Source organism: Pinus tabuliformis, chromosome 8 (assembly GCF_031772625.1).
Source record: "Pinus tabuliformis cultivar Carrire ecotype Pingquan chromosome 8, CPIR1, whole genome shotgun sequence".
NCBI lineage: Eukaryota > Viridiplantae > Streptophyta > Pinopsida > Pinales > Pinaceae > Pinus > Pinus tabuliformis.
In genome coordinates this window covers 921,773,607-921,800,287 of record NC_142294.1, presented here as the reverse complement: position 1 = coordinate 921,800,287, position 26,681 = coordinate 921,773,607, and the positions used below count along the sequence as shown (strand labels likewise).

The 26,681-nt window shown below is 38.9% G+C and overlaps 1 protein-coding gene across 1 annotated transcript; it reads left to right on the top strand.

Moving 5' to 3' along the window:
• The first annotated feature begins 2,422 nt into the window (after window positions 1-2,422).
• Window positions 2,423-3,709, top strand: LOC149238535 (uncharacterized). The gene has a single exon (XM_089369592.1). The coding sequence runs from the start codon at window positions 2,423-2,425 to the stop codon at window positions 3,707-3,709; it is 1,287 nt and encodes a 428-aa protein (XP_089225718.1).
• Window positions 3,710-26,681: the final 22,972 nt, after the last annotated feature.

The window sequence follows — 26,681 nt, the reverse complement described above, 5'->3', positions numbered from 1 at the left end:
TAGTGTGACTCCCATTGTGAGTCCTTAGGATCGGTCATAAAGTCAAACTAAGTCAATGTCATGTATAAAAGACCCTTATTGGGCATATTATATTTTGTATGAGTCATTAGATAAGTATAAATAGCCCTTGATAAAAAATGAGTTCATATATTTTCACTTAGTGCTGACAAAAAATTTATACACAATAATTTTATGTGATGTGTTTCAGGCATAATTGACCCCATACTCATATACATCTCAAGGGAGCAAGAGCTCTGGAGAACGACGGTCATGGTGGTAATGGCAAACCCTAGGTTTTCGACCCGGTGAATCACAGGAACCATGGATGGATCCTAATCTGGTTATGTTATTTCCTGGGATATGATGACCCTCGTGCGCCCATCGAGGGTTCTTACATATTATATGCATTGACCCATTCTGGGAACTCTGGTAACAGTTTTTTAGGGCTCGCAGAAAACTGAACGGCCGTATTTCTCGCCTTGATTTCCTGGTATCCACTTGCAGTCGGTCCCTCTGGTCGGTGGTCAGAGCAGGTTTTGTCGGTTTGCTATGGTGGAGGAGGATCTTGTGGACTACGAGGAGGACCCCATGCCACATCAAGACATCTGGGAATATAAAAATCAACCGGCTATGGATCCTTGGGGTAAAGATTTTCCTAGCTGACAGCTGCTGTACATCCGCCATTCCACTCGCTGCGCACTGGAAAAAAGCAGCATCCGGTTGTCAACATAGCGGACCTTCCAGTTTTAGAGTGCCCTCCGCTCTCGCCGGAAACGCTTCATCTGCTGGGTCCATGCCTTTAGACCTCTCCATCCTTCGACTCTCCCCTTCCTCACCCCGCACAGCCTCCCCTGATATCCCCCTCTCTTACTTCCCAGCCCTTAAACCCTTCCACCACTCCCATAGCACCGGTTGGGCCCCCTGAACTTCAGCGACCCGCTCTATCTACCTTCCATTCGGGATCCTACAGTTTGAATCCACATTCCCCTATCTGTTCGGGCTACTTCAGCTCTCCGCTTCTACATGCTCGTTCGGCCAGGTCTGCCCAACATAGCACCTCAGACCCATGTCGCAAGCTCCTAAAGGAATTCCCTATTGGCAGGTGTTCAGATAAGCAGAAAAAAGGTCGGTGCCTTCGGGCCATAGACTCAGATATTAACTTGACCTTCGGGGAGGACGTTCAAATGGAGGATGCGATTGATACTGCGAGGAGAGTACTGGTTGGCCGGGTTCGTGGTTGGACCTATACAGTGGAAATATTGAGGCAATGGACAGAGGAGATTTGGGGCTCCTTACTAAAAGAACTGCCAGCCATAAAGGTCTTAGCAAGAGGCTGGTTCGCTCTGCACTTCCATAGAGAAGAATACACTCAATGGATTTTATCCCAATTCTGGCATATCGAGTTAGCTCCTCTTCTTCTGAAGCGATGGGATCCCCTCTTTGATCCGGAGCGGGAACAGCTAGGTGCAGGGCCTATTTGGGTTAGACTATCGGGACTACCCATGCAATTTTGGACTCCCCAGGTGTTCAAACGCATAGGAGACGCACTGGGTACCTATCTGGAACACGAAAAATCCTATGAGCACACGGGAATTATGACCATGGCAAGGATATTAGTACATCTCGACACCAGGGTGGGGCTGGAGGAAAAAATCACCTTGCATCGCAGACATTTCTCCCGCAAACAGTTGCTGGACTATGAGGGTGTCCCTTTTTGTTGTAGGAGATGCCACAAAGTGGGCCATCTGTACAAGGATTGTCCATTGCTCTCGAGAGTGACATCAGAGAATTCAAGAGGAACAAAGCAACAACCATCAGTAGAGCAGAACAAAGGTGACTTAAAGCAAGGCGAAGATGACTTGAACCATGGCGAGATCCCACCGGAGGTGGATACTGGAGCCACAACGAATATAAACAGTAGAAGGAAAGCTGCATCATCACCAACTCCATCTCGTACCCGTTCCAAGACCGCGGCGGAAGCATCATCTGCCCCGGGTAATGAATCATTTCCCATAACCTCTGCACTTTTTTCAGAAGTTATGTTTTCTGTTTTGCACTTATCTCTGCATCCTCCATACTCCGATCCGGGCTCTATCCCCTCTATTCCTTGCTCCATTGCCCCACCCCCTCCCACCATCTCCACCACTCCCTCCTCTTGCAGGATGGCTTCCTCTCGCCCTAACCCTTCTACCTCCCATACTGGTTCGAGATCACACCCATACCACCTTCGACCTCGTGTCCGACCAAATTTTTTGGGTCTGGGACTATCCCATGGACGGGCTTCAAAACTCAAACCATCTAGGGGCAGTCCATCCAAAATCAAATCGGCCATCCAGACTGCTGTGGCAGATGTAGCACAAGGACGACAATGCACTATTGAGAGGGTGCTTAGAGCAATTGAGCCCTTAGCCCTTGGTTCCCCATGATTTGGCTCTCCTACAATTGCAGGGGATTAGCCAACCCCAAAAAGCGTTTGGCTCTCAAAAGGCTGACTCAGGAATACAGATGTGACATCCTCTTTCTACAGGAGACTCTTTGCTCATCGGACAACACTGTGAGAACACTTCAAACCATCCTGCCGGGTTGGACTTTTCAAGGATTGGATGCAAATGGAAAATCCGGTGGACTTGCTATTGGTATAAACCCCAGGACTGTCAAGATCATCTCATCCTGGGGTGGATGGGGCTTTATTGGAATGGACATCTTCATGGGAGAACTAGGGCTAACATTAAAAGTTATCAACATCTATGCCCCAAATCAGAATAGACTGGCCTTCTGGCACAATCTATTAGAAAATAATCTGGTCACAAATTCTACCATTATTGGTGGAGATTTAAATTTCTCCTTGGGGGTAGGAGAATCCTGGGGACACCATGCACAATTGGACCCTATCTCCGAGCAGATGAGTATGCTACTGGACACACATAAGCTTGTTGATGTCCCCATGAACAAGAAGGTCCCCACTTGGCATAACAGGAGAACGGGGGCAGCTGCCTTGGGACGGAGATTGGACAGATTCCTTATACATGAATACCTCATAAATAAACTACCCCTGTATAGACAATGGGTAGGCACTGGCGGCTTATCCGATCATCTTCCTATCCTACTACAAGTTAGTGGATCAACAAAGAAACCACGCTCCCCCTTCAAATTCTATTCTGGCCATTTGCATGATGCCGACTACATCAATCTGGTCACAGACTTCTGGATATCACAACCCCTAATGAGGGAGCAGAGGAAGGCGGCTGATTTCTGTGATAGACTCAAAGCATTAAAGAATAAGACTGAGGATTGGGCTAAGAGAAAGAAATTGAGAGATGATCAGATCCTCACGGATATTGAGATACAGATAGCACAGTTTACGGATGAAAGGGGTACTGGCTTCCAAACGGAGGATTCAAAGTTACTTATGAACAACCTGGAGAAGCAAAAAATCAAGTTGTTACAAGACAAAGAAGAACAGTGGAGGTTAAAAAGCAGAGCCATTTGGCTGAAAGCGGGAGATAGCAATACCAAGTTCTTCCACAATCTTGCAAATGGCAGAAAGGCCTCCAACACTATCTGGAAGCTACCTAGTGAACCGAAAGGATGGGAAAAAACGCACCAACAATTGGCCAATTTGGGTATAACAGACTTTAAAAGGAAATTTACTGCTCTGACTGCCATAAATCTCCCCGAAATTATCAACCTGGAAGGACACTTTCCATGATTTGTTGAGCAGGAGGATACCGAGAATCTGATCCAACTGGTCACCATGGAGGAACTGGAAGGAACACTAAAGTGGTTCAAGAAAGATAAGAGCCCGGGTCCGGACGGTTGGCCTGTAGAGTTCTATCTAGCCTTCCTGGAGCTGCTGGGGGAGGATCTGCTGGCAGTCATCGAAGAAAGTAGAATCACCGGGCATATTCACCCCCCTATGAACTTCACCTACATAGCCTTGATCCCCAAATCTGACTCTCCATCCTCTTTCAATGACTTCTGGCCAATTGCCCTTTGCAACTGCCTATACAAGATTATCTCCAAAATCATTGCTAACCGGATCAAGCCCATCCTATCTACCCACATCTCTCAGGAGCAATTCGCGTTCCTCCATCACCGCCACATTCAGGAGGCCATTGGTACTGCACAGGAAGCCCTACACTCTATCAAGCAAAACAACCTTAAGGGCATCTCTCTCAAGATAGATTTAGCAAAGGCTTTTGACAAAGTAAATTGGCTTTACCTGAAAATGATCCTTACCCATCTGGGCTTCCCCCCGTTCTTATATCCTGGATCATGGGTTGTATCTCATCTGTTTCCTTTGCTATACTTATCAATGGATCGGCCTCATCCTCTTTCAATATTGACAGAGGGATCAGGCAGGGCTGCCTGCTATCCCCACTCCTCTTCTTGCTTGTCATGGAAGGCCTGAGCAGACTTACTGCATCCACCAAAAGAAGTGGGAGAATTAGTGACCTAAAACTCATGGAGCATTTTTATCTAACTCATCTACTTTTTTTTTATGAAATCCTGATATTCTTAAACGGGAGTGTCTGGGACACTACCTCGCTCAATGAGATTCTACTCCTATTCTGCAGTGCTACAGGAATGGAAATAAACTGGGGAAAATCCACTATCTCCCTATCGGTTTGTACTCTACGGGAATCACAACTTGCCTTGCAGAAATTTACTTTCCAAGAAACTGATTTTTTGGAGGGAATCAAATACCTGGGCTTCAGGCTTAAACCTGATGGATACAAGATTGAAAACTGGACCTGGCTCATCACAAAAATAGAAAAAAGAATCAGCTACTGGTATCACAGGTGCCTTTCAAAAGTGGGCAGACTCACCCTCATTAAATCTGTCCTTGAAGCCACCCCGGTATACTGGATGTCACTTGCCTGGATACCTAGGGGTATACTTCACAGAATTCAACAAATTTGCTGTAGGTTCCTCTGGAATGGCAAGAAGGAGGGAAAGACTTTTGCATGGGTAAAATGGACCAAGATTTCTACTCCTAAGAAGTGGGGAGGGTGGGGACTAAAAACTCTCCCGGCATTTGCACAAGCTTTGGCTGCAAAACAAGGATGGCTTTTATTGAAATAGAACAGTCTATGGGCGGAGGTCATACATCACAAATACATTTGGCCATTGACCATCACTGACTGGATCCGAAGACCGAATTGGAATAGAAATGGCATCTCTGGGATATGGAGGGCCATCCTAAATGCTATGCCCATCATAAAAGATAGCCTGTTATGGAAAATTGGCAATGGCACATCTGTCCGAATTGGTATAGACCCATGGCCGGGATGCGGGAACTCCCACAGACTACCAGACGGTCTGGTACTCTTTTTCAATAATAGAGGTATAAAATTTCTTTCACAGATTGGCGACCCGTAGAACACCACAATTTTTTCACAGGCCTAGTTAGATGAACAACACTGGAATATACTTGCTGAGTGGTATGATGATTGGAAGAGATATATACAGGCCCTTATTGAGACTCATATTAGATTAAGGGCAGATGAGGACGAAATCATTTGGGCCCTCGTAAAATCTGGGCATTATTCGCCGAAGATGGGCTATGATAAAATCATTGAACACAGAAAACCTGAGAACCTCAAGAGCTGGTGGGTCTCCCTATGGAAACTGAATGCTCCTCCAAGAACTAGACTGCTGATGTGGAACATATTGGAGAATAAAGTCCCCACTGGTTCTTACCTTAAGAAAAGGGCTTTCTCGGGGCCATCCCGATGTGTGATGTGCTTACAAGATGAAGAAATGACCCAACATCTATTCCTCTCATGTCCGACCACCAGGACTATTTGGTCTCAGGTCATACAATCTCTAAATATAAATGTGAACTGGCAGGGGGTGGATATAAACTCTGCGTGGGATCAGTGGTGGACCACCGTAGCAGCGGAAAAGCCAAGGAATCTCCCCCTCCTGGTTTCTTGGCACATATGGGTCAAGAGAAACTCCATCATATTCGAGAACAAAACTGTCAACTGGAACCTCCTACACCCTATTATCTGTGTGGCGTACTCAGAACTACCGAACGAGATCAATCATGAACAGCCCAGAATCATCCGACAGGAGCAGATAAATAAAGATATGCCGTGGGCCTACTTTGATGGTGCTGCCCAACAGCAAGGCTGTGGTGGTGGCATCCTTTTGCATCTATCTGATTCGAATTACTATATCATTAGCATGGAGCTTGGTCCCGGAACAAACAATCACGCAGAATTGATATCTCTGCGACACCTTTTATACTTTACCATCATGAAAAACTGCCGACAACTGCAAATCTTTTGCGATTCAAAAATTGTGATTGATTGGTGTAACAACACGACTGTTTGTCATGCATATACATTGAAACATATCTTGGAAGAAGTTGTCTTTTTCAAAACTTTCTTTGACCAGATATCTATTTCTCATATCTACAGGGAAAGAAATGGAACTGCTGACCAGCTTTCGAAAGAAGCAACGCATCGTCCTCTAGGCGAGTGGATGATCGAGGAAATTTCTCTAGCAGGGACATATAGATATTTCCATAGGCCATATATAGATGGGGCATTTCAGTGAGGTAGAGGCCTCTATTATCAGATTTTGGATGTAGACTTTTTGATTATGTATTGTATATATCTCAGTACATGCTAGTAAACTGAACCACTTTATGTACAGGTGTTTCTGCTATATATTTTCATGTAGGTCTCAACACCTAATATTGTACACCCCACGGGTTTTTTAAATTTCTGCAACAAGACTTGACAGTGGTCGAGGGCCACAATACAGCATATGCCTTCGGGCATCAACAACATGTAATTTCTTATTAATAGAAATTATGAATTTTCTTTCTCCGGAAAAAAGTATAAATAGCCCTCCAAGACCAAACAAAATCTCCTCCTCAAGTTGGCTTCAAAAGGGAATAATGTAAACTCTCCAAAGGACATGTCGGTTCACATGCATTCATGTCAGCTCATTATGTTGGGAAACAACTATAAATAAGGCAACTTGAACTTATTTTAGAGCAACAATTTCAGTGAAGCAATTCTGAAATCAACAGCTGCGAAAAAGGTAAAGGAAGAAGCCTCCCTACCAGTGAAGTGAAGAAAAGGAAGAGAGAAGTCATTAAGGTAATTTTTGAGTCCGTTTTAAGGGCTGCAAACCTCCACATGTGCAAGAGGTATCTTCTGTCTATTGCAGGAAGAAAGGGCAAAATATCATAGTCACTATAAGGAGAGTATTTTGGTAAAGAACAAGGGTGATATCAAGTCGAGTTGTCAAGAAAGCAATCTCCACTTAAAGTGAAGGGAATCAAGGGCTCAAAGGTGGAAATTAACACGTGTTAGGATTTTGAAGGAAGCGAAGAAGTTGCAGTCTGAAACAGAGAAGAGGAAGTCGAGATCTAGAAGGGGACATTAAAGGAGGACAAAATTTGACTTTTGTTGAAGGAAGAAGAAGCTTTGTGGTTTGGACTTGGAGTGGAAAGTAGCTCAAGGGTCTTGGTCTTGGTATTTGTCAATTGAAGTCTCTATAAGAAGAAGAATTTGTTCGGGTTTTCCTCTTAAAGAGTGAGAGGTTTTAGCCCTGGATGAAAGCCTATATTTTGTCTCTTGTCTCTTTATGGTTTATGATTTGGTAATTGTTTGATGAAGAATAACACTAATAACCTAAGTAAAAGAAGATCCTAATCTAAAGAAGTAAAAAGAACTCACAAGCAGTTATTAATAGAAGAGAAATCACATAATTGCTATGCCCTAGATTTCTCAACAAGATTTAGCTCACTTATGAAGGCTAGAATTTTATTTCTTTTGATAGAGTGGAAAGCCTCTTGAGCCATCCCATAAACATCATGATTTTTCCCCCATTCAGGGAGCCAACTTCTTAGAAGAAATGGATTTTGATAAGAAACATTTATACTCACAATTGTTTTTGGTATGGTTTGTACATGGAGTTGCACAATAGTATTGGCCTAAAATATTTGTTTGGAATATATTTTCTCAGAAAAGGGATACATAGTTAACTTTTCTAGAGCTCTTAGATTCACTTGTAACAACCAATATGCTCAATGAGGTTGTTAGTCAATTCAATTGTGCTAGAATTCGTTACACTAAATTTATCAATATGGGTTAGTAAGCTCGTGAAGTGTAATGCACAATACATGCTAGGATCTCGCTCTTAATCTAATCTAGTAAAAATTGACATTGGAAGTAACTTTAATCTATTGGCAACACTTAATAAATGAGCTCTCTCAATATATCAATATAGTCCGAGTTCTAAAACCTCATAAATCATCATAACCATGTAGATAATTGTGATAAAATTCCAACAAAATCTTTCTTAATGTAAATGGTAAATGTAGAGCCGAGTTTTCAACTACAACAATGATTTCTATTCACTCAAAATGTTTATTTGATTAGCCTCCACTGTATTGAATCACAATGACAAATTGAATTCAACGCTGCGAGAAAGTAAATCCATCACATTGAAAGCACACCGATGTGATCAGTGGTATTTTAAAGAAATCATAAATTGTTATAAGAACTTATGCATTGGCTTAAACTATTATCAAAACTTTTGAACTATGAACTATTGAATTATATTGAATTGAAAGGTCAAGTGATCTTAGCTCAAGTGGTTTGGTAAACAATTAATTTCTCCATTTGCGTGGGTTCTCTCTAGAGACATGTTGTAATTGGTCTATTGTGGCATTATGAAATAATTGTATTTGGTGTAATCTTGGCAGCTAATGTTTCAAAGTTACCAATTCAAAAGAAAAAGCAATTAAATTGAAAGGAAACTAAACCATTCAAGTAAAGGTAGCATGTGTCTTGGCACGGGGGGCCCTTATTGGTTGGGAAACATGCATTGGGGGAAACTCAACTCTGTCACTATGAACTCAAATCAAACCATACACAGCGCATTCATACATGAGAGAAATTTGATTGATCAAAAATGTATTAATAGCATAAGGTTTTCATACATGCCCACTTATTCCTTTCAAAGAAATCATAGTATTTATAAGATTTTTAAAGCAATAACAAATTCCGAGTTTTAATGCTCCAATTTGGGACAGAGTAACAAACTGAAAATAATGTGGATCTTGATGAGATCAAATAGATTTTAGTGGATCTTAGATAAAAACAAGCCAAGATCTGATTAGATCTTATCTCCCTACCATGAATTCACTAAAACATAGCTCATTCTAACCTCCTTTGTAATTTTTGGGTGACATGTTGGCAAACTATTTATTCATGAAGTCTAGGAAAATAAGGTTCAAAGAATCGAGAAAATACCTCAAACCGCGCACTCTTGAAAATCCACTCACAAGTCACCTAAATGAGATTGTTCCGCAAAAACCCATGTTTTAAATTTTTAAAATTCATCTTAATTTTCTCAAAAATCACGTCAGAAGTTGAATACCTGAAAACCACTATTAATTTGGATTTTTTTTTGATAAAATGCTGGAGGCTCACACGTGCGACCTGGGTGAGATTTGAACAACACAACTATATTCGGGGTCTTAGAAACAAAACCCATGTGCCCAATTTTCTTCTAGAATTGTGCTATATCTCGATCACAGAGATGGCTATTAAAGCTAGCTTTAAGAACAGAGCTGATAAACGACTATCAGTAAAATCAAACTATAATCCTAATTAATTCATAAAAAAATAAAAGAAATGCATGATAATTAACCGCTTCGAGGATTATATAAATTGAGTAATTAGTGGGTGAAGGAATTACACAAATGGTTAAATGAATGACTATAAAATGATGGTAAAATGGCGACAATTCAGTGACCCAACAAAATTCATAAAAACCCATATAAAAGTTTATGGGCCGACCATCAAACCAAATTTTTTTGGAATTGTAAAGAGAATACATTCTCTTTTAATTTTTCCTTTGTTCTAGGGTCCCTCATTTATGCCTTTTGATTTCCTTCCACAAACCTTGAAAACAATAAGGAGTTTTTTTAGTATCTTTGCAATATTGGCTAGTGCATGTTCCTTAAAGGTATTGAAAATGCATTGGCCCCACTTTTGAGATATCTTGAAAACTCTCCACTTTGTCCTCAATTTCATTTTGAATGTCTCACATTGTATTCATGCTTTATATTTGTTTCAATTTTCTATCCTTAGTAATGTACCCTTAAGTCTATATTACACATTTCCAATTCAATAATATCCAGTGATGTTCCTCCAACCTTTTCAATGATAACAACTCATTTTGTCAAATATACTCATGGAATTTCGCTCATATATCTATGCAATATGATTTTCCATCACTTGTAAATACAGATAACACTATTTTGCTTTTCCCTTTTCCATTGTTGTTAATTTCTCAACCTTTTAAGATTATCAATAAATTTGAACATCGTAGATTCTCCTTTGTCATTCCTTATACTTACTTATTTCGAGCCATTTCTTTTTTCCTCCAACCAATTATGATTAAATTTGAAAGGTTTTGAAGGTTTGTGATCATCATTTTCTATTTGAAGGAAAATGGGAGAATGATTAGAGATACCCCTTTGATTATCTTGTGATATTACTCTCATTGCCTCCAACATTATTTATTAGAAACTAAGACTTTGTTAAACCTCTTTGATAAATCACCATCTCCCCATCTTTTGTTTTTCCATGTAGGGGTAAATTTCGTTGATTCAACATTTGATTGATGATCATTCAAACCCACACCGACAATTTTAAATGATGGGAGAACCATAACCCTTTTATATATACATGGAATATGTGGAAAAAACAAAAGGTATCTCAACCTGATAGAGGCTAGAACAAGGGAGTGTGTCGTTATCTCCTTGTCACCCTTTATTTTTATCCTCCTTGAGATTAAAAGGATGTGACAAAGGAATGAAACTGTGAAGGGATGTAGAGTATAAAACTAAGGGATGTAGTGGTAAAGGGGTGTAGCATCTAAAGTGTTCATCCCAATTGTGCTCTATTTCCCTGGGCCCCTAGGTCCAACTTCACATGTTAGGGTCAGGTTTTATAGAAGACATAATTTATCCACCATTTCCATATTACATGGACTTCTATGTAACTATAAATATCAATAGGAGTTACTTCCTTGCTATAGATGTTGAATCCAATAAACTCACCATACAACACGAGAAAATCTAGTTTGTAATGTTTTATAAATTAAAGTGTAAAATATCTAAATATATCTAGGTATATAATTCTTACTTCAAGGAGATAAATGAAAATGGAATTTTCCATGCCTTAAATATGCTAAATTTAAAACTCCCAAATCCATAGTTACCCAAATATATCATAGAGTGCCATAATAAAAAGAATTTGGTTAATTGCATTACTTTTATATAAATTGAATGCATACTTAGAATTCCCCAAGATAAAAAACAATCCGCTAAAATCAACCTAATATTATGAATGGAGAGACGTCATAGTGTAGTTTTAGAGGAAACAAGATTAAAGGTTGAGCAAATTTCCCCTATGTAAGACAAGTTAAGAATCCATGTATAGAAAAATACCTATTATATAACAATATTTTATTAGTTTCCACAACACTTTTGCTAGTATTTTTGGGTCAAGCTTTGTTGAGGTATTTTCATTGATAGAAAAGGGTTAGCTATGCTATGATCAAGGTCAATGCAAGGGCCAACTCATGGATGCTATGGATGAGGGTGACCATGGTTATTGTTCAACTTGGATGGTATTTTGGTAGACTTACACAAATGTGCCATTTCAATATACAAACTAATTCAAATTCTAGTTTGAGATTGAGGTTTTTTTTTGTTTATGCTGACAACATCTTGGTCATTTCAAAGGGAGCAAAAAAATTACTATTAAAACACCCTAAACTTGTAACTTGACACAAATTCTCTTTAGGAATACTACAGGTATCATTGTCTTCAAAATAATAGTTTGTGGTGAAAGATATTGTATATTGTAGTGATGATGATGAGAGTATTGAGAACAATGATTGTAAGGAGGATACCATTGGAGGGTATAATGGTAAAAAGAAGATGAGCACTACGACTGTTTCAAAGAGTCCTCTTCTTGAAAGAGATGTCAATGGAAGCCAGAGCTTGTACCCATATCTTGTGGTAAACATTGGAACAAGTGTTAACATTTTAAGAGTTGATTCTCCTGATCAGTTTTAGCATGTTGGTGGAACAAGCCTTGGTTGAATTTAAGAAAAATATTTCAAAAGACAACGATAAATATATGGTTCAACATAGACCACCATAAATTGCCGACAAATAAAATATATCTAAATAAATTTAATTTTATACACAAGTCGACCTCCTTCTACTCATATTCCCCCCCACCCCCCCAATAGACATGAGTGTTCAATGAATAAACAACTATAAATAAAAGATCCATTCAACCTCATTTGGCACTGAAATTTGTCCAAGTAAAAGTACTGATCTCAAGGTACAAAACTTGGTCAAGAACTAAGGATAAAATTTATTATCTATGGAAGGAGTTGAGGTATTTGTGATAATTCCTTGTGGCAAAGGCCAAAATTTTATGTGGAAAATATTTGTGAAAGGGCGAGTTCTCTATGGTGAATTGTTTGTGAGAAGGGGTCAAATTCCAATGATTTATCTTTGTGTGCATGATTGAGATTCGTGTGGTTAGGGCCCTCCTACCTCAAATCTTATTCACAGTTGTTTGACACAAACTTATTTGTATTCTAGAAGTAATTATGAGGTGCAGAATTGAAGGTCTTAAGGAAGGCATAAACCAAAATTTTGAAGTTTCTTGGGTGCATATTTTGGAAAATATTTCACTAGCCTTGAAGCCCTTTTGAAGCATTCTTGAATAGACTTGAAGATCTTTGTGTGCAGACCTTGTAGCCTTTGTTGTAGAAACATTTGAAAATATTTGTTCTAGCAGACTTGGAGCATTGTTTGAGCAAGCCTTGAAGAGTGAGGAAGCTTTCCCTGAGGCATACTTTGAACTAAGAAGAATTGAAGATACCTGTCAAGGAATAATTCAGAGATATTTTGGAGGCCATCTTGGAGCAACATTGGAACCATTTTTAAGACATTGTCATGCAGAGATTTTAGCTTTCCTTGGAGCTAATTTTGGACTAGTTCTTTATGGAGCAATCCTGTAGCTTGTAAAGCATATCTTAAACCAGATCCTGATGCAGTTATTGAAGAAGTTTCTAAAGTATATTTTGAGAAAGCCATTGAAAAATGTTGATCAGACCTTGAGGTGATGTTTGAGGCATTTGTGGAGTAGCCCCTTCAGTGACTCTATAGCAACCCTTTTGTAGTACTCTTGAAGACACTTTGGAGGAGATTTTGGAGAGTTCGTAGAACAAAAATTGGAGCTTGTTTAAAGTAGAATTGAAGCTAATATTTAAGAGATTTTGGAGAAAGAATTGAAGATTTTGAAGAGAATTTGGATTAGTCTTTGTAGTCCTTGAAGCATAACATGAAGACTAGGTTAGAGCCTTTATTTATATCTAAGGATGGGAGTCCTCATAAGAGGTTGGAGCATTGTTGAGACCAAGTTGGAGCCTTGATCCGAATTGGATCCTAAAGAACTCTCAAAGTTTTCATAACTCTGTAAAATTCATGCCAAAGTATCAAAGTCTTACAAAGGTCGAGCTTATCAGAAATATCCTCGAACAGTTGTAATTTATGAGTAACGCCGAGCAACGAGGACCCTCGGTCAAGCGCGCAGACTGTTGGCCCATGGTAACGTGCACTACCACGAAATAGCAAAACGGGAAGCCTTTTTGAGAAACGGGGAGGTTTCTGATATGTGATTAGCGATTAGTGACAAGTTGCTAATCGATTATCACCAGGAAAACCCCTCAGAGAAGAAAAAGCCCCGAGCGACCCGGACCCGAAAAGTCAAAAACCGTACGGAATTCGCCGATTCCGTCAGAGGCGGGTCCCACAAGAAAACCGACAGGATATCGGAAGGAATTCAAGCAGTAAGCAGTTTTAACCAAGTCCCGCCCGATGCCACACACTGGGCGCCATGCATCCGGCGAAAGAGAGAAAACCGCTCACATCAGACGGGTAAACGTCATGCAACTTACCCGCCCGATATGGACAAAGACTGTAGGATTTGGAGGTTCCAGATCGACAGCGGACATGCGATCCAACGGATGACCAGATTCAATGGGGTAAATAGGCCGAGTTGTATAAAGTTTGAAGTCTGGCATGAACGATGAGTTGGCAGAAGAATCATGTTCGTGGGCAATCTAGGAGTTAAACGGAAATAACGACTGTTCAAACATTTCCAAGAGAACTGACACTCAGTTCGTTATGAAATAGGTGGCCACCTCCCTGTGAGGAATTACACAGTGATGATGACGCAGAACAGAGGAATTCAAACAGACAAAGGCAGGAGAACCATAACGCTGGGAAGTGAAAACGAATAGTCAGGAAGCAAATTGGCTTTAAAGCCATGAACTGACAGAGACAAAGCAGGCAATGAGAAAAGCAAGTAATAAAGCTAAGAGTAGAGAATAGAGAAAGTAAGTTGAGCTGACCTGCAGAGCAAAGGCAACATCGAGACAGAGCCAAAGAGAGTCAGAGAGTCTGTGTACTCCCGAGAAGGCTTGAGAGGTTCAAGCGAACTCCTCGGCATAGGCCTGTCATGTATGAGTCTCAGATTGGGCTCATACTACTGTGACCAGCGAAGGTTGAGTTTCAGTAAGGAGAGTTTGTGTACTCCAGAGACTTGGGGGATCCAAGTCCAGTCCTACTAATTTATATCTATTGAGTGAGACCCAAATTGAGCTCATTGTTGTAAAAACTCTGCTTTGAAAACATAATAGAGAGGCCATCACTGAAGGCTGGACCAGGAGACGTAGCCCAGGAGCATTGGGTGAATTCCTTATTAAACTTGTTGTATTTACATGTTTTCATGTTATCTTTTCTCTAACTGCTTCAGTGTCTATGTATTTCGCAATCGTATCGATCCGTTGCATAAAGTAACATAGGCACATCCATGCAGATGAGTCTGTAATACCTTTAATTCTTTGTCCTGGATAAATTCCAGATCAAGTGGTATCAGAGCTCTAGGTTCTTAAGGTTAGACAAGTTTGTGCTGGATTTTTTTGTTGAATGCTAACTAGATCAAAGCTTAAATTAGGAGAAGGAGAGTTGGTTGAAGCTAACCCAGAAATTGGACGAGTCTATCCTAAGAGGAAAATGTCAGAAGAAAGTCCTTTGGAATCAGACTCCTAGTTCATGGACAGTTTCTTGACCATGAAAGCCATGGTAGAAGAAATGTATAGAGAATTTAATAAGGGTAGAGGTGAAGATCCATCAAACTCCAAACAAGATAAAGGAGTAGAAGAATCTCTCCTCCATGACCACTCTAAAGGCAAAGGGAAAGAAGAAAAACTTCCCACACCTCCTAGTAGCCCTGAAAATAAAAAGAAGACATCTTTGATTAAATTAGATGTTAAATTTGATTTGCCGATATATGATGGAGAGTTGAATGCAGAGAAGCTGGATAATTGGATTAGACAGATTGATGTATATTGCAGAGTGCAGAGCATCGACTCAGACAAAAGTAAGATTCAACTGGCCAGCCTACGCCTTGGAGGCATTGCCTTGGTATGGTGGGAAGGTAAGACCCAAGCTGACCTGAAGAAGCATGGTAAAATCCTTTCTGTCTGGAGTGAATTTTTTTTTTCAATTAAAAAGCAATTCTATCCACTAGCCTATGCGCAACAAGCCATGGGGAACTGGCAAACTCTTCACTAGTTAATAGGGCAGAGTGTACAAGGTTACACCCAAGAATTTAGGAAAAGAGCTTTGATTCTAGGAATTTCTTTAGACTCACCTGAAACTCCGCTGAAGTATATAGGTGGTCTACATAGCTATTTAAAGCACTCCATTCTCATGTTTAATCCCACTAGCATAGATGAGGGTTCTGTTCAAGCTACACATCTAGAGGCTAGAGGTAAGAATGTGAACCTAGAAGTTGGGGGATCATCAAAACCCACTGCAAGCAAGAATAAGGAGAAAAGAAAACAGAAATGGAAAGAGAGGAAGACAAATACTATACAAAAGACCAAACCTTCATGCACTCACTGTAAGAAGGATGGGCATGATGATGAACACTGCTGGATTTTGCATCTAGAGCTGAAACCCAAGAAGTACGATGGCAAGAAGAAGAATATTGTTGCAGCTATTCAAAAAGATTTGGGGTCGGACTCAGGAGATGAAACAATGATCGCAACCACAGGTATAAAAGGTAAAAATTCTGAAGCATCTACTAGTAATTCTGCACAATCTACTGATAATGAAGAAAATGAGAGGAAAAGACATGAGCTTTTTCATATTCAAGTTGTTTCCAAGAATCAAAATATTGATACTTTGTTTGATAGTGGCTCACAAGGAAATTTAATTTCTGAAGCAATTGTAAAGAAGTTGGGATTACTAACCACACCTCACAAGAAACCATATCCATTAGGTTGGTTATGTGATAAAGCACAGCTACAAGTGACTAGAAAATGTAAACTTAGGTTTTCTTTTGGGTCAGCATTTGTAGATGAGGTTGAGTTAGATATTGTTCCCTTGGATATATGTGGAATTGTTTTAGGAAGTCCTTACTTGTATGATAGAAAAGCCATTTTCTATAGAGCTGAAAACAAGTATCAACTCGTTAAAGATGAAATCAAATATATTATAAGAGCTCATAAACGCAAGAATAATTATACTCTCATAAACTCAGGGAAGATGAAAAGAATTGTAAATTCATGCAAACAATTTTTACTGATGGTTGTAAAGGAAAAGAAACCTGATAAAACCAATATATTTGGGGGCTTTAATGCTAAACAACAAGCTGATTTAGAAAAATTTGTTTCAGAATATGATATACTATCTCAAGAACCTAAAGGTTTGCCACCCAAAAAGGAAATAGTACATGATATTAATTTGCAGCAAGATGCTCCATTTCCTAACATTGGAATGTATAGGTTGTCCGCTTTAGAGAATGCAGAAATCAAGAAGTAGGTACAAGAGCTGCTTGAGAAAGGGTTCATAAGACCTAGCATATCACCATGTGGGTCTCCAATTGTCTTGGTGAGAAAGAAAGATGGCTCACGGAGAATGTGCATTGATTACTGAGCACTGAATAAGATAATGATAAAAAATCGTTATTCCCTTCCTTGCATAGATGATCTACTAGATCAGTTGAAAGAAGCTGTTTATTTTTCCAAGTTGGACTTGCATAGTGGCTACCATCAGGTCAGAGTTGCAGAGAAATATGCATGGAAGACTGCTTTCAAAACAAAGCAGGGATTGTATGAGTGGTTGGTTATGCCTTTTGGCTTAACTAATGCTCCTGCTACTTTCATGAGAATAATGAATGATGTACTCAAACCTTTTATTGATGATTTTGTCATTGTATATTTAGATGACATTCTTATATTTAGTAAAACATGGGAAGAACATTTGAAGCATGTAAAGCAGACTCTAGATGTTTTGAAAAAAGAAAATCTTTATGTTAAGCTATCAAAATGTGAATTTGGCAAAACATCTTTGAATTATTTGGGTCATATTGTAGGGGGTGGTGAATTGAAGATAGATCCCTCTAAGGTTGTAGTCATTGTAAACTAGCCTAAGCCCAAATATGCTACAGAAGCTAGAAGCTTCTTAGGAGCAGCACAGTATTGGAGAAAGTTTATTGCTAACTTTTCCTTGATTGCAGCCCCCTTACATGCTTTAACATGATTGAACAAGGTGTTTCAGTGGGGAGGAAAATAGTAGAAAGCCTTCGACACCTTAAAAGAAAATATTAGTACAACACCAGTACTAGCACTGCCTGATCTTCAAAGACCATTTGAGATTGAAACGGATGCCAGTGATAATGCCATGGGAGCAGTGTTGATGCAGCACGGTAAACCCATATGTTATCATTCTGAGACATTTAATTCTGCAGTTGTTAATTATCCCACATATGATAAATAATTGTATGCATTAGTACAAAATGTGAAAAAGTGGAAACATTACCTAATGGGCAAAGAGACATTTATACATACTAGTCATCAACCAATTCAATATTTGCACTCACAAACTAAGTTTCAGCAATCAAGACACTATAGTGGATGGGTTTTCTACAACAGTTTCATCTTGTCATCAAAAATGAAAAGGGCATACACAATAAAGTTGCAGTTATGTTGTCCAGACCAATCATAAGTGCATCTACTATACTTAAGCATAATTCAGTATTGCATGAAAGCTACATTGAACAGTATGCTCAGGATATATATTTTAAAGATGTATATGCAACTTTACGTCATGGCAAACAAGTAGAAGAATTGGATTATCATGTTAAGGACCAACTCTTGTATCATTTTGGAAAGTTATGCATTCCACAAACTGAAAGAGTAAAGATAATTCGAGAAGCACACACTTCTCTAATATCAGGTTACTTTGGTGTAAGTAAAATAGTTGCATAGCTACAAAGATTTTGTTATTGGCCAAAAATGAATTAGACAGTTTCTAGATATGTAAGAGGGTGTACCATGTGTGCTAAAAGAAAACCCAGCAATAGAAAACTAGGTTTGTACACTCCACTACCAATTCCTTCTCATCCTTGGGAAAGTGTTTCTATGGACTTCGTTGGGGGACTACCTAAATCTAGAAAAGGTCATGACTATTTATATGTTGTTGTGGATAGGTTCAACAAAATGTGTATTTTAATACCATGTAACAAACAGATTACAGTTGAACAAACTGCAAAGTTGTTCTTTCATCATGTATGGGTTCATTTTGGATTACCCACTTCCATTATATCTGATCGAGATTCCCGATTTGTTGGGAAATTTTGGTCGAGCTTGTGGGAATTGATGGACACCAGACTAAAAAAGAGCACAACTTTTCATCCGCAAACTGATGGCCAAACAGAAGTGGTCAACAGGACAGTGATCCAGTTGATCAAAGGCTATTGCAGCAAGCATCCCAAGCTTTGGGATGAACATTTATGTTATGTGCAACATGCTTACAATCGTGCTAAAAATCCTTCTACATAGAGATCTCCTTTTGAGACCTGTTTTGGTTTCACTCCAAGGTCTCCCTTGGATTTTGTCTTTGGTAAAGACATAGCAGTTGATGGACACAGTGATGTGGACAAGGCAACCAAGTTCATTGAACAAATCCAATAGATTCACTAGGCACTACAGGAACAACTGGAAAAGAGCCAAGCCAAGTACAAGGCAAGGCATGATAAGCATCGGATTGAGCATAGTTTCCAAGGTGATCAAGTCTGGCTGTATATCAGCAAAGACAGAATGCAAGGTGAAGCTAAGAAGCTGAAGCCAATAAGGTATGGACCTTTCAAGATACTTGAGAAAATTGGTGAGAATGATTTTCGCCTTGATTTACTAGCTTACATGCACATCTACTCAGTTGTTAATGTAGACAACTTGAGACTATTTGAACCTTCATTGATTGAAGATCCTGAAGATCAGAGTCAATTGCCTTCTATTGATGATTTGTTGCCTGAATATCTTAACGAATTGCAGGAAGATACAGTTCTGGACAGGAAGGTGAGAACCACGCGCAGAGGGGATGTTGAGTACCTTAGGATTGGACTCAAAGGTTCAAAACCAAGCAGTGAAAAATGGATAGAGATTGAGCAAGCGAGGAATCTATACCCTCACTTGATTGATGCTTAAAAACCAACTTTTGGTGGTCCAAAAGATTTTTCAATGGGAAGGCCGTGATCCAAATTGGATCCTAAAGAACTCTCTAAGTTTTCATAACTCTGTAAAATTCATGCCAAAGTTTCAAAGTCTTACAAAGGTCAAGCTTATTAGAAATATCCTCGAACAATTGTAATTTGTGAGTAGCGCCGAGCAACGAGGACCCTCGGTCAAGCGCGCAGACCGTTGGCCCATGGTAACGCGCTCCCACGAAACAAAAAAACGAGAAGCCTTTTTGAGAAACGGGGGAGGTTTCTGATATGCGATTAGCAACAAGTCGTTAATCGCATATCATTGGGAAAACCCCTCAGAGAAGAAAAAGCCTCGAGTGACCTGGACCTAAAAAGTCAAAAACCGTACGGAATTCGCTGATTCCGTTAGAGGCGGGTCCCACACAGAAACCTGCAGGATATTGGAAGGACTTCAAGTGGTAAGCTGTTTTAACTGAGTCCCACCCGATGCCACACACTGGGCACCATGCGTTTGGTGGAAGAGAGAGAAAACCGCTCACATCGGACGGATAAACTTCATGCAGCTTACCTGCTCAATATGGACAGAGACCGTAGGATCTGGAGGCTCCAAATCGATGGCGGACATGCGATCTGATGGATGACATGATTCAATGGGGTAAATAGGCTGAGTTGTATAAAGTTTTAAGTCTGGCATGAATGATGAGTTGGCAGAAGAATCATGTTCACTGGAAATCTGGGAGTTAAACGGAAATAACGACCGTTCAAACATTTCCAAGAGAAATGACACTCAGTTTGTTATGAAATAGGTGGCCACCTCCCTGTGAGGCATTACATAGTGATGATGATGCAAAATAGAGGAATTCAAACGGATAGAGGTAGGAGAACTAGAATGCCAGGAAGCGGAAACGAACAGTCAGGAAGTAGATTGGCTTTAAAGCCACGAATTGACAGAGACAAAGTGGGTAGTGAGAAAAGCAAGTAAGAAAGCTAAGAGTAGAGAACAGAGAAAGTAAGTCAAGCTGACCTGCAAAGCAAAGGAAGCATCGAGACAGAGCCAGAGAGAGTCACAGAGTCTGTGTACTCCCGAGAAGGCTTGAGAGGTTCAAGCGAACTCCTTGGCATAGGTATGTCATGTATGAGTCTCAGATTGGGCTCATACTACTGTGTCCAGCAGAGGTTGAGTTTCAGTAAGGAGAGTCTGTGTACTCTAGAGACTTGGGGGATCCAAGTCCAGTCCTACTGATTCATATATGTTGAGTGAGACTCAAATTGAGCTCACTGTTGTAAAAAAATATACTTTGAAAACATAATAGAGAGGCCACCAATGAAGGCTGGACTCAGAGACGTAGCTCAAGAGCATTGGGTGAAATCCTTATTAAACTTGTTGTATTTACATGTTTTCCTGCTATGTTTTCTCTAACTGCTTCAGTGTCTATGTATTTCGCAATCTTATCGATCTGTTGCATAAAGTAACATAGGCACATCCATGCACATGAGTCTGTAATACCTTTAATTCTTTGTCCTGGATAAATTATAGATCAAGCCTGAATTGATTTTTGAGGATTGGAGTCCTCAGAAGAGGTTGGAGCTTCATTAAGACCAGGTTGGAGCCTTGAAGAAGTTATAATTTTGTTGTACTAATTGGAGACTAAATTGTTGTAGAGGATTTGAGTCCTCACTATTTTTATTAATAAAATTATCTTTCTTATTTTACATATTGTGTTTTGGTAAAATTTAATTGGCATAATATAAAAATTGAAAGGAAATACTAATTCACCCCCCCCACCTTTCAGTATATCCAACAACTGATATCGGAGTCAATACCTTCAAGCACAACCTAGCAGCTGGAAAGTAGATACTAGGAACACAAATGGAAAATTCAAGAAGGAAATGCTCCAAACCTTTTGAATATATTTCCTCATTAGTCATGAAATCATAAGTAATATAGGTTGGCAAAGCTCCATTGTTCGATGGAATGGATTATGTGTCATGGAGCAAAAAAATGGAGTACTATTTGATGGCTCTAGGATATGAGGTATGGGAATTAATTGTTACTATAGAAGAATCAAATGAATACGATACAAAAGTGATGGAATAAATCTTGGGTATTATACAGAATCTATAAAAAGTAAGGTGGGTTAATGTTCTTCAACTCAAAGACTTTGGGAAAACTACAAAAACTCTATGAAGAATCTGGTTTTGTGCCTGCTGAACCAAAACTAGAATATGTGGAACAAAAGCACAAGGATGATCATGAATCAAAGAAAATAGATGAAAATGACATTGAAGTAAATGCTGAAGTAAACCTTGAAGCAAAGATTATGGCTTCTCTAGAAGAAATAAATAAGGCTCCAAGGTTCCAAGAAGAAGAAATATCTAAGGAATTTAACAAGCTTGAAGCAAAATTGCATCGACAAGAAAGGTGACATGAAGAAGAAGTAAAATCCCTAAAAGTTTAGCTAGAAGAAGCAAAAAGAGTAGAATAAGTATTGAAGACCCAAATGATGACAAAAAATAAAGAATGTGAGAAACTTGAAGAAGATATTTTCTCCTTGATAAATGAAGTTGAAAATATATACAAGTACCCGAAGAGCAAATAATTGCTAGATAACATCCTCAGTTGCCAAAGGTCACCATTTGACAAATCAGGTCTTGGCTATACAGGTGAGACTTCATGAAAAGATGATGAAATCCCTAAGTTTGAAAGCCATATCCTTAAGCGCTCTAGTCCTAGTGAAAGAAAGAAAATAAATTAAGATGAGTTTGGAAGAACCACTTCACCAAGAAACTATGCATATTATTTCAAAGGATTCATACACAATGCATGCACTAGTAAGGATCGACAAAGGCATGAGGCTCCTCCAAGACATAACAACTTCAAAAGATCAAGAGATTTCTACTGATTCAAGTACATAAGGATTTTCTCTGATTCCATATGTGCTTCACTTTTTATATTTCCCAAGGCTCCTTATTACTAAAATTTTTATTATTAAGCTATTAAGGATTTATTATACCGAGAATCAGTTCAAGGTGCAACCCCTAACTGGTGTGGTTGCTGAAATATGTAACTAGGTTCAGTCTTCATAATGACATATGTAATCATGATTTTATGTATTTGATGTAAAGAGAAAAATAAAGTTATTATTTTTGATCTTGAGGCATGGGTTTCATGCTTAAGGTGTTTTTAGGTCAAGCACCCATTGAGTGCTTTTAGGTCAATCAATTCATTGTCATGTATTGAAGACCCATTTGGGCATGTTCCATGTTGTAAAGATTTTTTTGTTTGAGTCAAAGTAGAGTCAAAATACCATCCAAGACCTCGTCATAATGTAAGTAACAGATCAGCATATCAAGTAGTGACAAGTCGACCTACAAACATGGAAAATAAGCCTATATAAAGGACTCAACCTCATTTTCAAAAGAGAGAATCCAAGGAAATTATGGAAGCATAAGAAGAAAGAAGAATAACCAACGAAGAAAGAGGAGAAACAAGGAAAGGAAAAGTGAAGTTTCAAGGATTGTTTTCTGGGATGTAACTCTCATCACATGTATGAAAAATTAGGGCATCCAATGCAAAAGAAATATCGAATTATATTCATACTAAAGAGCCAAAATTCATTGTCAAAATAGTTTAATCTGTAGGCTGAGATCTTGAGGAGAAGAAACCTAGTCAAGAAAAGGAGTAAAAGGACTAAAACTTCCACATACTTGCCACAGGTGCGAAAATTACAGAAGAGTATCAGAAGCTGAGAATTGCAGGGGGAGAGGCTAAAGTTACAATCTAGTATTGCAAAGCCAAAGTTGAGATTGAAGAAGAAGTTACAACAACATCAAGGCAAGGTTAAATTTATTAGACTTGGCAAGAAAAGGAAAAATTCTGACTTGGTCCTGGAGGGGTCTTAGTTAAGGGTCAAAGGTCTTGGAATTCACCATTTGAAGTTTGATAAGAAGATACGAGTTCTTGTGAGTTTTCCTCTCAGGAGGAGAGGTTTTGGATCTTGATGATATCCTATATATTGTGTCCTCTTGTCTTATTGTTCTTTATGGTTTGGTATCTGTTTGATGATAAGAACACAAAAATAATCAAGTTGAAGGAGAATTTAATCAATATAAGTGAAAATATATCACATGAAATTATTAAGAAGAGAAATCACTTAATTTAGCTGCCATAGATTTCTCAACATGGTATCGGAGCTAAGGTAACAAGACAAGGAAATACAACTTGTAGAAGGACCATCAAAAGGAATACCGAGAGAAGTCAAGGCATCAAATAAGACATCAAGAAGGGATACACAAGGACTGAGCACTATCAAGGAAGTAACCAAAAGAAGACCTAAAAACCCTAGATCATTCAAAGAAGGGTCCCACACCTGAGGCATCCTTGGGAAGCACTCACATTTGAAAATAATCATCTCAAGGAAAAGAAAATCTCGAGAACCCCATCTCCAAGAAAGGACTACATATTGAAGCATATTGAAATATCTACACCCAAGGAAGTAGGAAGTAGCTCTGCGATCATCATCAGGGAATCAAGGTGATCTCCATCTTCTTGAATCAAGGATCACTATCAAAAAATAATTGAAGGAAGACATATTTATCAAGGAGACATATTCTATTATCAAATATCATCAAGAAATGCACCAAGTTGAAGATTTCATCATGAAGGAGTATCTTCACTTGACAAGTAAGTATCTTTATATTTATGTCTGAATATATCAAAATGGCTTCATTTTGCAAGGAAAGAAACAAATTGGTTGGGTCATCAAAATTTCTTGCATGGAAGAAGAGGATGGATTTGATCTTCATATAAAATGAAGTCGTTGGACATGTTAAGGGTTCAATCACTAAACCTCCAAAGGAAGAAGTTGAAGCTCTAGCCAAGTATATGAAATGGGAAATAAGGAATCAAAGGATCCTTATAGAATCCATCAAGGATCCCACCATACCTTATGTTGCAAAGTTGGATACATCAAAATAAATCTACGAGATGTTAGTAGAAGTTTTATCCATAAGCACAACTGGAGAAGTCATATCTTTAAGAACCGAGCTATACAAGATGAAGATATCGAAGGAATAAGGAATAGCCTCATACTTTATGAGGGTGTCATAAATATGAGACCAACTGCAAGAGTTGGGGGAGATAATGCGCAATAAAGAGATGGGCATAGTTGTGCTCAATGCACTACCTGATGAATGGGGCAACTTTGTATCAATCATCTATTGAAAGAAGGAATCCACCCCAATCAGTGAAATCTGGTCATTGTGTAAGATTGAAGAAACCAAGTTGAAGGAAAAAGGTGATGTGGGATCAAATGAACAAGTTCAAGCATTTTATGCCATGGCTAAGAGAAAAGGAAAGTTTGGAGAGTTTGGTTCTCAGAAAAATAAGAAGAAGGATATGTCGAAAATCCAATGCTATGGCTATCAAGAATATGGGCACTTCAATAGAGATTGCCCGAAACTCAAGAATGAAAACAAGAAAAGGAAATAAATAATTGAATCCCATATCACCGAAGAAGTGGAAGAACCTCATGAGAAGAAATTAAAAGGGATAGATCTTCACTATTAGGGTTTCTTTGATGCATAACAAGGAGAAGTAGGAGGTGAAAAGACCTCTACCATGACAGTCAAGATGAGAAGCATTATGATTAGATGCATCTTAGTAGAAGATGACATCATATTAGAAGAATATGATTGAAGCAAGATCCCATGACATTATTAGAGAAGCTTGAAGGAATAGCTGAAGTAGAAGTCTACATGGATGTAGCCGTCATCATATAAAGGAAGTAGCTCTTGGTAACCTCACTAATAGCATGACTAGCACATATGGAGAAAGTCATCTAGCATGGAAAAAATAATTCATCATACATAATCATTATTATAAAGGAGAATTTGTAGAATGAGGGTAATTAAGATCCTCCATTGGAATCTTCATTAGAAGGTTCACCTCTCTTCAGAAAGCAAGTGTCTTGCAAATGGTCTACATTCCACCTTATGTGGGATCCTTTGTTTAGAAGGATGATAGTATGATAACAAAGGAATGCAGCATGGGTGAATTAATTTCAAGGAAAATAAGTTGCTGAGGGAAGTCTAGATGAACAAAAGAAGAAAATAGGTATGAATGCATTTGATAGATTAAGTCATGTCATCATATAGTTGCAGACAACATGGGTAAATGTTCTACCTCATGAGCATGATCAAAGAAAAGAGATTCTTCCTTTGAAAAGATGCATGAAGGCATGGTTCACATATTTACAAGATGAAATCAACATAATATGTCCTCATATAGAATATGAGGTAGTTGAAAAAAATGAAGGAGCCATGGATGAAAGTTCCGGGGGAGAAATATGTGAAGAAAGAAGAGATCATGAAAGGTGCAACTACGGTCACATAAGAAAAGATAAGAAATCAACATCCAATGACTAGAAAAATTGGTTCTGACATCTCCATAAAGAAGGTATGAATACCCTAATAAGGTCTATAAAAGAAGGAGACCCTTGAAATTGGAAGTCTTGGAGATGTGTTTATGCAGGATGTTGATGTTGTAAGAAGAAAATGTCATGATGAAATGCCACTGAAAAAGGCAACTTTGATTTGATGTTTATTTATGATTTCTTGAACAACATATGGATGGGTTGATATATGGTTATCGAAAGAGAGTTGTAGTTGTCACCTACAACTAGAGCTCATGTGGTTGGATGGAATATCTTGAAGGAAACATGACTTGGAAGAGGTAGATGTATGAAGAAAATCCAAATGTGGACTAGAAGGTCACTTTCTGATGAAAAGTATGGCATGAATAATATGGATTGTGAAGGAAAGTGATTGATGACCTATGCCCTATGAAGAAAAATATATAAGATGAAGGCTCCATAATGATGAAGATGAAATTCATGACATCGAAAGCATGATCTCTACAAGAAATTGAACGTACCATAACCTTCACCAAAGAGTAGAAAGTTGTTGGGATGGGGTCCCCTAGGGTCAATTTTGGGGCAAAAGCCCAAGTTTTGTTGTATAAAGATATAAAGTCTCCACAAGTTGTGGCCGCGGAGCGCA

Excerpts from the sequence above, each read along its gene's own strand:
- LOC149238535 (XM_089369592.1), top strand. The coding sequence starts at position 2,423 with ATGATTTGGCTCTCCTACAATTGCAGGGGATTAGCCAACCCCAAAAAG.